The sequence below is a fragment of the Pundamilia nyererei genome, unplaced genomic scaffold (genome assembly GCF_000239375.1).
Source record: "Pundamilia nyererei isolate P.nyererei 1_Seehausen unplaced genomic scaffold, PunNye1.0 scaffold00225, whole genome shotgun sequence".
Lineage (NCBI taxonomy): Eukaryota > Metazoa > Chordata > Actinopteri > Cichliformes > Cichlidae > Pundamilia > Pundamilia nyererei.
In genome coordinates, this window is record NW_005187626.1 from 209,942 (window position 1) to 221,833 (window position 11,892).

Genomic DNA, 11,892 nt, shown 5'->3' on the forward strand with positions numbered 1-11,892 from the left:
TTATGTGTCATTCAGCACTCTGTCAATTACTTTCCTTTCCTCTCAGGTGTGTCCAATTAGTAACAACGGGGGAAAGGGCGGAGTCTCTCCAGGACAATTTGCCGGCAACTAAAACATGCAAACTAAATAAAACACTGCACAAAAATATAACCAATGCATGCAATATAAAAAATAAATATGTACACTTCACATTAAAATACAGCACAGCAAAACAACATCCGTCCTTCCCTGGATGACAAAATGAATTAAGGTCAATATAAAGATAAACATTTTAAATCCTGAGCTTAATCACAGTGTCAAAGAGTCCAAAATTAAAGCCTCAGCAGACTGTGAACAAACATGTTGGAGCGATATCAGCCAAATCACAGGGTGAACAGGGCTGGGCTGTACTTTCATGCAGTACCACTTTTTACCACAGGATGGTGCAACCAGTCTCTGCGAGCCTCATTCAAGCAGACAGCTCAAAGTTAAGGAGACGCTCTAATTTAGGATGAGAAGAGGAAAGTGCTGCTGAGGAAACGAGGGGACGACAGAAACATGAAAAAATTTCAACTCAGCAGCGTGTAAAACGTCGCCGTCTGGTGGAGAAAAGTTCAGCTCGTGTAATGGCCAAACGTAGCTCAGAGACTGTGAATGGTACGACTTTAGTAATAACTGTTATGAGTGAAGTTATGAGTGTCAGGTTTGTGATCACAGCAGGAGACATGAAACACAGGAAACACCAATCATATCCAGAAAAGTGGAACCCCAGCCGGACCGAGACGAGCCGGCGCAGTGCTGGAGCTTAAGGTGAGCGCTAGGCCTCCGCCACACAAAGTTCATTTTACAGGAACACTGAGCTGCTGCTGCTCCGTCTGCAGGGACACATGCTCAGCATGAGGAAGTTAATCACACTAACGAGGATTACTTCTGAACGGTGACTCGTGCAAAGCTGCAGTCCAAGAGGTCACCTTCAAAGCTAAAATGTCTCCGTCAGGGATTATTTTGGGTGAAGCGTGTAAAAAGAGCACACTGAGTCTGAGGCTGTTTCCAGCTCGGCAGCTGTGGACAGAGGTGAAACCTGAGCGGTGGCTTGCCCGCCGCCTGGCCCGCAGCCACACTCACATATGCGCCATATTTCATGTGTGTGATTAGAAAACCCTGCTGCTGCGAAGAAAACACAGCGTTTCAATGAGCTGAGGCCGGCAGGAAGCAGCGCTCTCCTGCTTTTACCATCAGCGCGGCCTCAAAGGCTCTCTGGCCTGAACGGCGCTTTGAAACGTGAGCCAGGCCGCTGGCGGGGCTTTCAGAGGGCAGTGCCAGATATGCCGCTCTTTAATCTCAGCCATCGATCACTGTCTGCTTGGACCGACGCCCCCCGGCCCAGGCCTGCAGTGTCAGCGCCGACCTGAGGCGGCGTGCAGCTGTGCGGAAATGTTCTGCAGGGTCACAGTGAGCTCGATCCTGATGAAGACCTCAGAGAAAAAGGAGCTGCGAGTTTGCTCTAAAACTTTGTGGGAGATCTGCAGACCATAAAACTCTCTCATGTTAAAAAAACAGACTCGTGCTCGTTTTGGATCAAACGCGTTCGAGGCTTTGATGCAAAGAGCCGAGCTGTTCATTCTAACGGTTCAGAGACCAGAATAAACGTCTCAGCTCGGTCAGCAGAAGAGTGCAGGACGTTTCCAGTAGAGAGCCAGAGGTTATTAATAACTGATGATTCAGTGATAATCTTTGGACAGACTGATCCAAAGCTCACAGGTCTGCGAGCTGAAGGTCGGCAGGCCGACGCTCAGAGAACCTGGTGCTTCTTTAACACGACCAGCAGCTCTCAGCTGCAGGCGCAGACCTGCTGCTGGGCCTGCCGGCCGTCGCCTGTACCCTCAGAGTTCAGGGTGTGGATTTATGAGTATGGATTTGGCATTTCCTGTCTGATGTGTCCACGCAAACAGAAGACGAGATTTTAGACATTCGGGGGCAGCGTGGAACTTTGTGTTCTTCCCAACAATAAGAAAAAGATTTCTTCATGCTTTCCTTTGAAAACTGACATCAAGATATCAAAGCGACCGCAGACAGATGCAGCTCAGCGGGCGCGATTCATGTAAAACCCAACAGAACCGGACCAGCGCCGCAGACACGACGAACCGCTCCTCTGCTGTGAGCTGACCCGGCAGAGGTCAGAGGTCGGGTTCTGTGGGTTTCGGTGTGCTCTGTAGGAGACGCTCCGGTTCCTCTTTTCTGCATGCAGATGCTGAGACAGATGTTCATACCAGACGCAGTCACCTGAGCCCTCAGCAGGTAAATCGTTCCCAGTGTTTGTAAGATGCTGTGACAGGGATGATGTTTGTGGGGTTTTCGTCATGTTTCTGTCTCCGTGTTGTCTTGTCGAGGTCTCGTGTCCCCTTCCTGTTTCGTTCCATGTCTCTCCAGGCCGTCGTGTCCTCTGTTCCTTAGTTACGTCTCCCGTTTCTGCGTCTTTATGTTTCCTGTTTCATTTTGACATTTGTGTGTGCTGCTCATTGTTCCACAGTAAACACATCCATCATACCTGGTGGTCAGAGGACAGGTGCTCCTGGTGGCTGATAACAGGGACCACCTGAGCAACGAGCACACCCTCCGTGGAGTAAAAGGCTGCTCTAAGCCACGACACCATGACGCAGTGCAGAGTCCTGGACTCTAGGTCTGTGAGGGCTGGCTGGGCTCTGCTCTCGGGGGCAGAGACTCCCCGAGAGCAGAGCCTGAGCGTGTGCTGTGCTTCCAGTTCTGCGAGCGCCAACAGAACACGAAACCAAGCAACGAGGCTTCTTTCCTCGCCGACTGACCCTCTCTCGAGGCCTCCTTTGAGCCAAAGTCTTCATGCCGAACATCCGGCGCTGCTCCAGAAACAGGGAATGTTGGACGGAGCTGTGGGAAGCCCTGAGCTCGTTCTGCCTCGGCTGTAACTGGCTGACCTGAGTCAGGACATGAAAACCTGACGCCACCACATCCTCCAGCTGCGCCCTCAGACCGGAGGAGCTACGTCAGGTCACAGGGACCTGGAAACATGAATGGAAATCGAGCCGTGGGACTCGTGGAACAGACACGGTCATTGAAGGGTTCAGTCGAACTTTCGTTACCTCCATCGAAGACTGAAATACAAGAAGCTGGAGAAGGCGCCGTCGCTATGCTGTCGGTCCAAACGTCTTCCTGTTCTGCCCGAACAGTGAGAAGCAGAGCACTGTGGGTCTGACGGTGAAGAGCGTCGCGTCCTCTCCTTCTGCTTCCGTCACTCTGAGAAACAACGTGATTCTTGTTTTGGAAAACGACAGTTTAATGAAGCGCTTTGGGAAACGTCCTGTTTCGCTCCAGTTAAGCTAAAAAGTTTAAAGTTGGCCCATAAAGTTCCAGCAGGCTCAAGAAGGAGACGTGAGGGGGGAATAAAGCCTGGAAATAAACCCAGAGGTTCATCAAAGATGGCGGCTTTCCCTCAGCGTGAACATCTCGGTATTAAAGGTGAAAACTCGAGCTCGACTGTGGTCGCTGATGTCATCCAGCTGCGTCGGGGCGGTCTGAAAAGATGACATCACCCGAGTCCGAGCGACCTCCGGCTGACTCGAAGAGCAGGTGGATCCGCCACACCCATACATAATGACTTATCCATCACCGCGTAGCCCCGCCCCTAAACCCTCACCTGCTTCCTGCTCGTCTCTGACTGTAACGGACCACAGAGCAGAACCTCAGCACAGGTGGATCTGAGCGCTTCTCTGCTCGGGGAAAAAACACTTTTTGTTCTGCGTTTTAGCGTATGTGCCGTCCCGGGACTACTTTCTTTTTAAGAATTTAAAGGTACGGTGCGTACGATTTAGTGGCTCCGCCTCCACACCCATCAGGTGGGCCTGACAGCAGACTTTGTTTAAAATGGATACTTTTATTTTATGAGTTAATCAGCAGAATTTTTAGTTACTTTTTATGAGTATTTTCAGCTGTGTCAATGACCTTTGACCTCACAGACTGCAGGATGTGTGCTCTAACTCTGAGCGCGCTCTCAGGTGAACGGTCGGTTGTCTCTAATAAGCGACTTCCTGTCCAGTCGGGGTAAACTGACCCCTCCCTCCCCACTTCCTCCCCACAGTAACCAGGATCCATGAGTTTCTGGTTCCTCTGCGAGACACCGAATACCTTCCCCCTTTTGCCCCAAACACAGAGGAACGCATTTCATCCCTCCTGAAGCAGCCGCTTAATTAAAGGCAATAAATTATCCAACTGTGAGGTCGGCTCGCTCAGAGGAGGCTGGAGGGAGGGGGGAGGGTTTTAGTGTGGGGGAGGCTGCTGAGGGAGGAAGATTCACGTCTCCTCGGACTGAAGCCCGAGGTGACTGTGTTTGGAGGAACCTTGTTAGTGCTCCGGTTCGTTCCCATCTGAGCACAGGACGTATTTATGTTTGTGTGCTCACACATACCAGAACTATAGACTGTATGTAAATGATGGTGGTAGCTGTGACATCAGTCTTTGGTGACCATATTTGGACCAAAGCTCGGCACAGTTAATGCCAGGAAGCTCTGTTATCATCCACAGACACAGATACCGGCCAATCAGTAACATCCAATCAGAATCCTACAATCTAAGTCTACACCAATCCCGGAGCTCTGCTTTCTTGGACGGTCTGTTAGTACAGTGACCTCATGGCAGCTATATGATTGGTCACATGATGTCATTAAAAGGCTCCAACAGCACAAACACGGCCCAGAGGTCCAGCTCGGGTGGAGCTAGCGCAGTCACCTCCCTGCTGACTTTGGCCGTCACCACAAACGTGAGCTCTGAACTTTCTGAACATTGTCTGTCACACATCTGACATGATGCATTCACTGTCTGCTTCGTCTGTGGGAAATGTCACCGATAAACAATAAACCTCTCGCCGTTGTTCCCAGCTACGCTCCCAGCAGCCGTCAGCTCGTCGCGTCCCGGCTCTTCTTTGTGCATCTGACAGCGAGTCTGGATCCTCAGACGGACGCTCGACAGCTGCCAACTAATCACTCATTTCTCTTTAAAAGCAGAGATGAAGGCAGTTTCCACAATCCCCTAAGATGGCAGTCAAACATGGGCGTGCCATGGAGCCTGTCAGTCACAACTCATCTGAAGTCAAAGCTCCGCAGAGGATCCAAAGCAGATTAATGATTTTGTTTTTGTGTCAGCCGCCTTTGAAATGAGGCACATGTAGAAAACTCCCAGAGTGGGGCAGCACATCCACGAGGGGGACAAATCTCTCCATGGCAGCTTTCCCATCAGGCCTGCTGAAGGCGTCGCCACTGAACCTCCCGGAGCGTCGATTCGAATGGAGTGACTCGAGCTGAGCGACACCCGCAAACAAGACACGAAGACTCGGAGCTTCACACTGTGACTGCAGCCAAGGAAAGGCTCCGCCTCCGGGACACCAACAGATCAACCCGAGCTCTGTGCGCAGAAACTAAACAGCACAAACTTCACGTTTAATCGAGGTCAGAAGCAGTTCTACAAGGTCACAGAGGGGTGGAGCCTATCCCCATAGGGCTCACCGGCACAGCTAATCTTTCAAATATCAGGATGAGCTGTAAACACGATGAATTTTCATTTCTGGAGCCTTTTCACTTTAAAAAAAATCGAGATTAAAGAGAAACGTGGAGCCAAAACGACGCAGTAGAGCTGGGACACTGAACGCTGGTCTGAGACCAGTTTAAAGACAGAAACCGTGTGATGCTCGCCCGAAACACAACTTATAACTTTATAGTGAATGAAACTTGAATGAAGTCATAAATCGGGCTGATTGGAGCTTGTTGTGGACGTCTCACGGTGATGCATTCGGATCATTAATGAACGAGTTCAGCATTAAAAACCAAACAAGGCAGAGATGAAGAACAGCAGGAAGTCAGTCGGTTTTAAACCCGGAGCCTTTGTGTCACTAGTTCCTGTTAAAATATCAATAAAGACAAAAATATTTGAGTTTCTGGAGCCAATCCCAGTGAGTCTGTGTGATTCAGGCTAAGCGTGGAGCAACTGATGTGTTTATGCTACGACATGAACGTCACAAAAGCATAAATTTGAAATTCTATTTCTTTCCACTTAAATTTAGGAAAATTAAGAATTTTAACTTGTTCAATTTAAATTCATTTATTGTGAATAAGTGATGGGGATCACCTGCAGTACCATCACAGCCCACCAGGAGGTCGCAGAGCACACTGTGGGACTGTGTGTTATGGTAGGGGTGTGAAACATAAGGCTCACTGAGGCGTCGGAGGAAGGCAGAAATTTTGGACTTTAATCTGTTTTCCTGCCGATAAAAACTCCTCGCGACACCCGAGCGATTCAGTAACACAGGAATAAATGACAGCTCCTGTTTTTGACCATCAACTGTTGAAATGTACGTTCAATGTTGTTGTTGTTGTTGTTAACAGGCGGCCTTTTACACACTCACGTTTTGAAACAAGTCTCCTTCATCATGCAGACAAACAGCTGCATGATGAGGCTGCAGGAATCACATGATCATATTTCAGGATTACATGTGCAGTTAAACATCTTTGTTTACCTGATCCACGGGAGCTGAATGTCACCTGCAGTTCAAAATAAGTTTTCATTCCACCTTAAACGAAGTCTCATTCTCAATTTATTCATTTTTTTACTTCAGTTTTTTCCCAAAGTGAATATTTGTTATTTTTTCCTCTTGGATAGAAACGTGTCACAGCTGAGCTGGACAATAAACTGAAGCGCTGACATTTTATTTCAGTGAGGCACCGAACGCAGCAGGAGTCAAAAATCAGACTCAGAAATCCACAGAATCAGTTTTATTTACGGAGAGGGAGGTCTCAGGGGGTCTACGGTCCAAAACTGTCTGTCTGCAGAGCAAACGGCTTCAGGAGTCCATCAGCGAGCGCAGAGAGGAAGCCGAGCTGCAGATCTGTCCGTTCTGGGAGATTACATCACAGGAAGTGATCAAATCCAGAAACGCGCGGTGGACAGTGTTCATCTTTGCCTTCACGATCACTGTCTTACCTCACGTTTCTCTTTTTAGTCCGTGGAGCACTCTGAGAAGGCCCGCCGAGAACAGAGACAAGCTCAGGTGTTTCCTCATCAGGCCACGCCCACAGGGCGGAGAGCTGATGGGCAGGAGGTGAAGAGGCGTGGGGTCCCGCTCCACGCTATGGGGTCTGCAGACCTGATCAGAGTCCTGCAGAGGAAACACAGAGGGTCAAGATCAGGAGGAAGGCCCGACGTAGCCTCAGGAACCAGTGTGTGTGTGTGTGTGTGTGTGTGTGTGTGTGTGTGTGTGTGTGTGTGTGTTTACTATACTTGTGGGGAAAAACAGCTTTGCGGTCCCCACGAGTTTGAAGGCCACTCAAAATGTGGTTTTAGTTACAGTGAGGTCATGTTTAGGGTCAGGCATTCACTTGTGATGGTGAGGGGCCAGGAAAAGCATTATGTCAGTGAGATGTCCCCACAAGGATATAAATACACACGTGTGTGTGTGTCTCACTGACAGCTGCATCGTCAGTAAAAGCTGAGAGAAGAAAATCTCGTTGACTTGCCGTCTCCATTGACTTCCCCCTCCCTCCTCCCCCTCCCTCCCTCCTGCTTAATAATAAAAACTGCTTACAGAGTAATTGGACTCTGTGTAATCAAATAAAGAGATGAGCGCGCCTCTCGCTAACGATCAGTTCATTAGACTGAACGTGGAGCGGCTCTCAGAGGATTCATTGACCTTTAATCAGAGGGAACTGGCTTTAATTAGTGAGGAGGTGCTGAGAGGAGATGAAGCTCAGGCTGTTGGAGCCGTTCAGGATCAATCCAAAGCGAGCGACATACTGACATCGGCTGAGTGCCGCCAGCGCCGAGGCTGTGGGTGTTTCTGTCACATCTTTATAGCAGCAGATTCACTTCAAACATCCAGATTACAAGAAAGTCTAAAGATCTCTTTCAAATTAAAAGCCCTTTTAAGCAGCAAAGGGTCCACTGAAAACACTAGAACGCCTTTAATTTGAAGAGAATGCAGGAAGTGCTGGCTCTGTGTGGCGTCACTCACGGTGGTTTCCTGCGACGCCGGGCGCCTCCTCAGGCTGCAGGGTGCAGGCGGTGGCGCTACATGTAGTGCCACTGTCCCTCCACGCCCATCCCCATCCCTACACCACCCATCGGACCTGTCACACACACACACACACACACACACACACACACACACACACACACACACACACACACACAGATGAAAGCACTGCCCCCTCTTCCTTCAGCTCCTCTGTAAATAAAAGCTTTTGAAACTATGAAATCAGCCACGACTGATCTCTGCAGCGTGACTGTAGCTTTGCATGAAGCTCAGTTCACAATAAGCCGTCCTCTCTGTGTTAAATCTAAACTTTGATTTCAATGTGCAGATTCTGCAATAATGTAACACAATCAAACCCACAGCAGCATAAGCTGTGTGTGTTTACCAGGCGGTCTGATTCCCACGGGCGTCTGACCGTCCACCATGAAGCTTCCCATTGGCTGGCCATCTGGGCCGTACGGCGGCGCTTGGCTCACTGCGGACAGAGACGACAGCTCGTTTTAATGGCGGAGGGCGCCGAGGCCGTCGGCCGGCCTGCACTGACACCGCCACAGGCTCCACTTTACACCCACACACAAAGGCGTGTTCAGGTCCACACGCAAACACCAGGAAAAATCAAGCCTATTACAGTTGTCGACATGAGAACCTGAGCGCCAATCAGGTCCATCCGTGATCTTTTTCCTGCCCATCTTCTTTAGTCTCAAAATGTTCACATTTTTTCTTTACACTTACAGTCTGTGCAGAGTAACTCTGCATGATCCACAGTCCAAAATAATCCTCCTTTATGTGATTGACTGCCTCCCCTCAGTTCATCCATCTGAGGCCAGCTGCGTTAGCGCCTCCCCCTTTACGAGTGGCGCCCCTGGTTACAGGAAGCGTCGGGTTTGCGTCAGCGGGCTCACGCTGTATCTCCTAACAGAGCAAAATAGAAGCAGATCCTGCAGCGATCCTGTGCGCAGCTAAGCGCGCTCCAATTACAGCGAGGACACGTGGAATCGGAGGTTAGCGCCTGCTTCTAATAAAAGCTGGCTTCACATGAAAGCCTCCTTCACTCTGCTGTGGGGTAAAAACACGAATCGATAGAAAACCACTGCTTCCAAATATCATACGACTGTTTTCACTCGTGCTGTGTTAGGAAGAGAGGCGAAACGTAAAGGAAATGTAACATCACATCACTGCATTACGTGTTCGAATAACATCACATCTGTTAAAGCAGCTGTGACGGTCTCGCGATGGGGGGGGCCATCGGTCGGACATGAACGGAGAGGTTTTGGTCCTCGTGGTGGAATCGGCCTCGGTCGCTGAAGCTGTTTCTCACCGCCGTCTTTCAGCAGCGTCTCCAAACCTTTGTGAGGAAGTGAGCCGCGGGGTTAATGCTAAGAAAGCTCAAGGGCCAAAAGGCTAACAGGACTTTAGCTCCACTGTAGCCGGGGCTCCTATTTGTTTTAATCCCAGCTTCAAACCTTGAATGGAGTGGTCGGTCAAAGCGATTAGTGTCTTTGTCTGGAGCTAACCCCGCCGGGGTTTAGAAGCCATTCAGAGTTTAAGCCTCTCTGCTCGCTCCAACGCTCCGAGGAACCGAGCGAGACGCCGCTTTTTCAGCTCGCCTTACACGCGGAGCGAGTTCCACTGGCGTTCCAGTCCCAGCCGGGTGTTTGGAAAGCTCACGCAGACACGGTGGAAGAGCACGGATACTGGAGGAGTTTCTGATTTAATGGACACGCAACAGCCACTAATACACCTGTGAGACCTCACCTGCTCTGTTTGACTGATCGATCATGGGCTGAACAATCCGCCGCCTCGCGTTGATGAACCTGAAAGTCAAAGAAAAGAAGTCAGAGTTTGTTTTTAACGACAACAATAAACTTGTTACTGATAAATCGCTTCAGGTCAAGTTTAAACACCCAGCAGCTCAAACTGGCTTCACTGGAAACTCGTCCACTGGTTTAAATTTTACCGTCATTTACGTGAACATCGAGGCCCCGATGCAGGCGTGTTACAGAAGTCGGGTCCATCTGACCTGTTACTGTGCAAATAAACGGTTTAACATGATCAGCACAAATCAATCAGATCACTTCCTGGAGATTAACCAATGGGAAGCCGTCGGCGAGCACTGGCAACGTCTCCTAAATACACTCTTATAGCCATCATCCTGGTATGCGTGACCTCCGACCCGGCACCTCCTGTGACCTCCCCAGCTACTCCCATTAGTCATTCCCCCCCATTCTGGTCTTCCTCAACTTAAAGACCTATGTAGCCCCCCCCCCCCCAAGTAAAAGCTCTGTGGTTTCCTGCTTGATTTATGTCCTCCTACACCCTGAGCCCCGGGTGGGGAGAGACCATTTCAACAGGAGGGTGGGGGGGGTTTCTTTTCAGAAAAACAAAGGCCACAGCTGTCCTCTGGGGGACCGAAAAAGGTACGCGGTGGGGGGAGAGGGGAGGAGAATATTTCCAGGTCAGTCAGCCCGTTAGCACGAGGCTGCACGAGCTCATCAGGACACACGAAACAGGAAATAAACGTCGCTCGCACTGCACAGCGCAGCTCGGCCGACAGCCTCAGATCACTCCAACGTCACGGTTTCATTTGGACGTTTTGGTAAATCTGGTTTTGGTCAACATCCAAAGAAAAAACGAATGATCTCCTCTCAGAAATGTTGAAACATGCTGGAAATGCAGGTATCCAGGTATCTTCTGCAGCAGGTAACACTGTGGGCGGGGCCAGTCCTCCACTTTTCATCGAGTCAGCACATGAAATAATAATCGCAGCATCAATGTAACTGTTAAAAGCACAAATTTAAAACCCTTTCCACCTTCAGTAGCAAACATCACATCCTGTCGACCTGTTGGACACGCCCGGGACTACATAACTCCGCCCTCTTCCCCACCTTCCTGCCAGGCTGAGAACAAAGAACGTGTAGGTGAGGAGGAGTATGCTTAACCTTCTCGTGAACTGATTATATAATGGATCGTCATCCAGTGTCAGTGAACATTCAGGTCTGCGTGTCTTTGAGAAAAGGATCAGTGATGAAAGCTGATCTTACTGAGTCCTGCAGGGAAAAATCCTCCATCAGGAGCGAGACGGGAGAGACAGGAGGGACAAAGACGTGCTGAAAACCCGCCCCCAGCACAGAGTGAGGACCCAGGAGTTTAATGGTCCAACGGTGTGGTAGGCCTCTTACAGAGGTCACATGGTCACTCTGCAGAGGTCAACTGCAGAGAAGACATACGCTCCCACAGGAACCGCGAGCCCCATCACCACAAAGATGTCGCCGCTGGAACCGGCGCACTCAAAAACCTGCTAGGAGCCGTTTCCAAGTCTCAGACAGGAAACACCATCCACCTTCCTGCTCCTCAGACCTCCAGAACCGACCTGCCGGGGCGACTGAAAGTCTTACATCTGGGACCGCGTGCGAGGCCGTGGTCACAATCCTTCTGCAGCACTAGGCCGCCATTTTGTTTCTTGCCTCCAACACATTTAAAGCCAGAGGAAAACAACGAGACCAGAACCGGATTTCTCTGAAATAATGAAAACTTCGGGCGTAGCCTCGAAGGACGATCGGCCTCCTGACCCCCACCGCCCGGCGAGGAGGGGCAGGGAGGGGCGGGGCTCGGGCCGCTCTGTACAGTCAGTGTTTAAACAAAGCAGATCTATTAATCACCACACACACACACACACACACACACACACACACACACACACACTCCCCAACCGCCTGCTTGTAAAACATGTAGAAGCTCCGCCCACTGAGGGAGTCATTTTGAGGTCAGCCCCCCCCCACCACCACCAAGGGCGTATTTAAATAAACCAGTCCAGCTGTTTGCCATGAAAATGCCATTTCCACCAACTGCACACCACACACCCC

At 50.1% G+C, this 11,892-nt stretch overlaps 1 protein-coding gene across 7 annotated transcripts in view; it reads right to left on the bottom strand.

Annotated features, from left to right (window-relative positions):
* Positions 1-6,758: 6,758 nt before the first annotated feature.
* Positions 6,759-11,892, bottom strand: part of meis1a (Meis homeobox 1 a) — a 29,456-nt gene continuing 24,322 nt past the window's right edge. For 5 of the 7 annotated variants that reach the window (XM_013914805.1, XM_005748578.2, XM_005748577.2 and 2 more), the window contains exons 10-13: positions 9,785-9,843; positions 8,415-8,504; positions 8,009-8,123; positions 6,759-7,156 (exon numbers count right to left, since the gene is read on the bottom strand). In XM_013914805.1, coding sequence (XP_013770259.1) covers positions 8,065-8,123; positions 8,415-8,504; positions 9,785-9,843 — 208 coding nt within the window. In that variant the 3' untranslated portion in view covers positions 6,759-7,156; positions 8,009-8,064. The remainder of the gene's footprint in view (positions 7,157-8,008; positions 8,124-8,414; positions 8,505-9,784; positions 9,844-11,892) is intronic. The other 2 variants (XM_013914803.1, XM_005748580.2) reach the window with 2 other exon arrangements.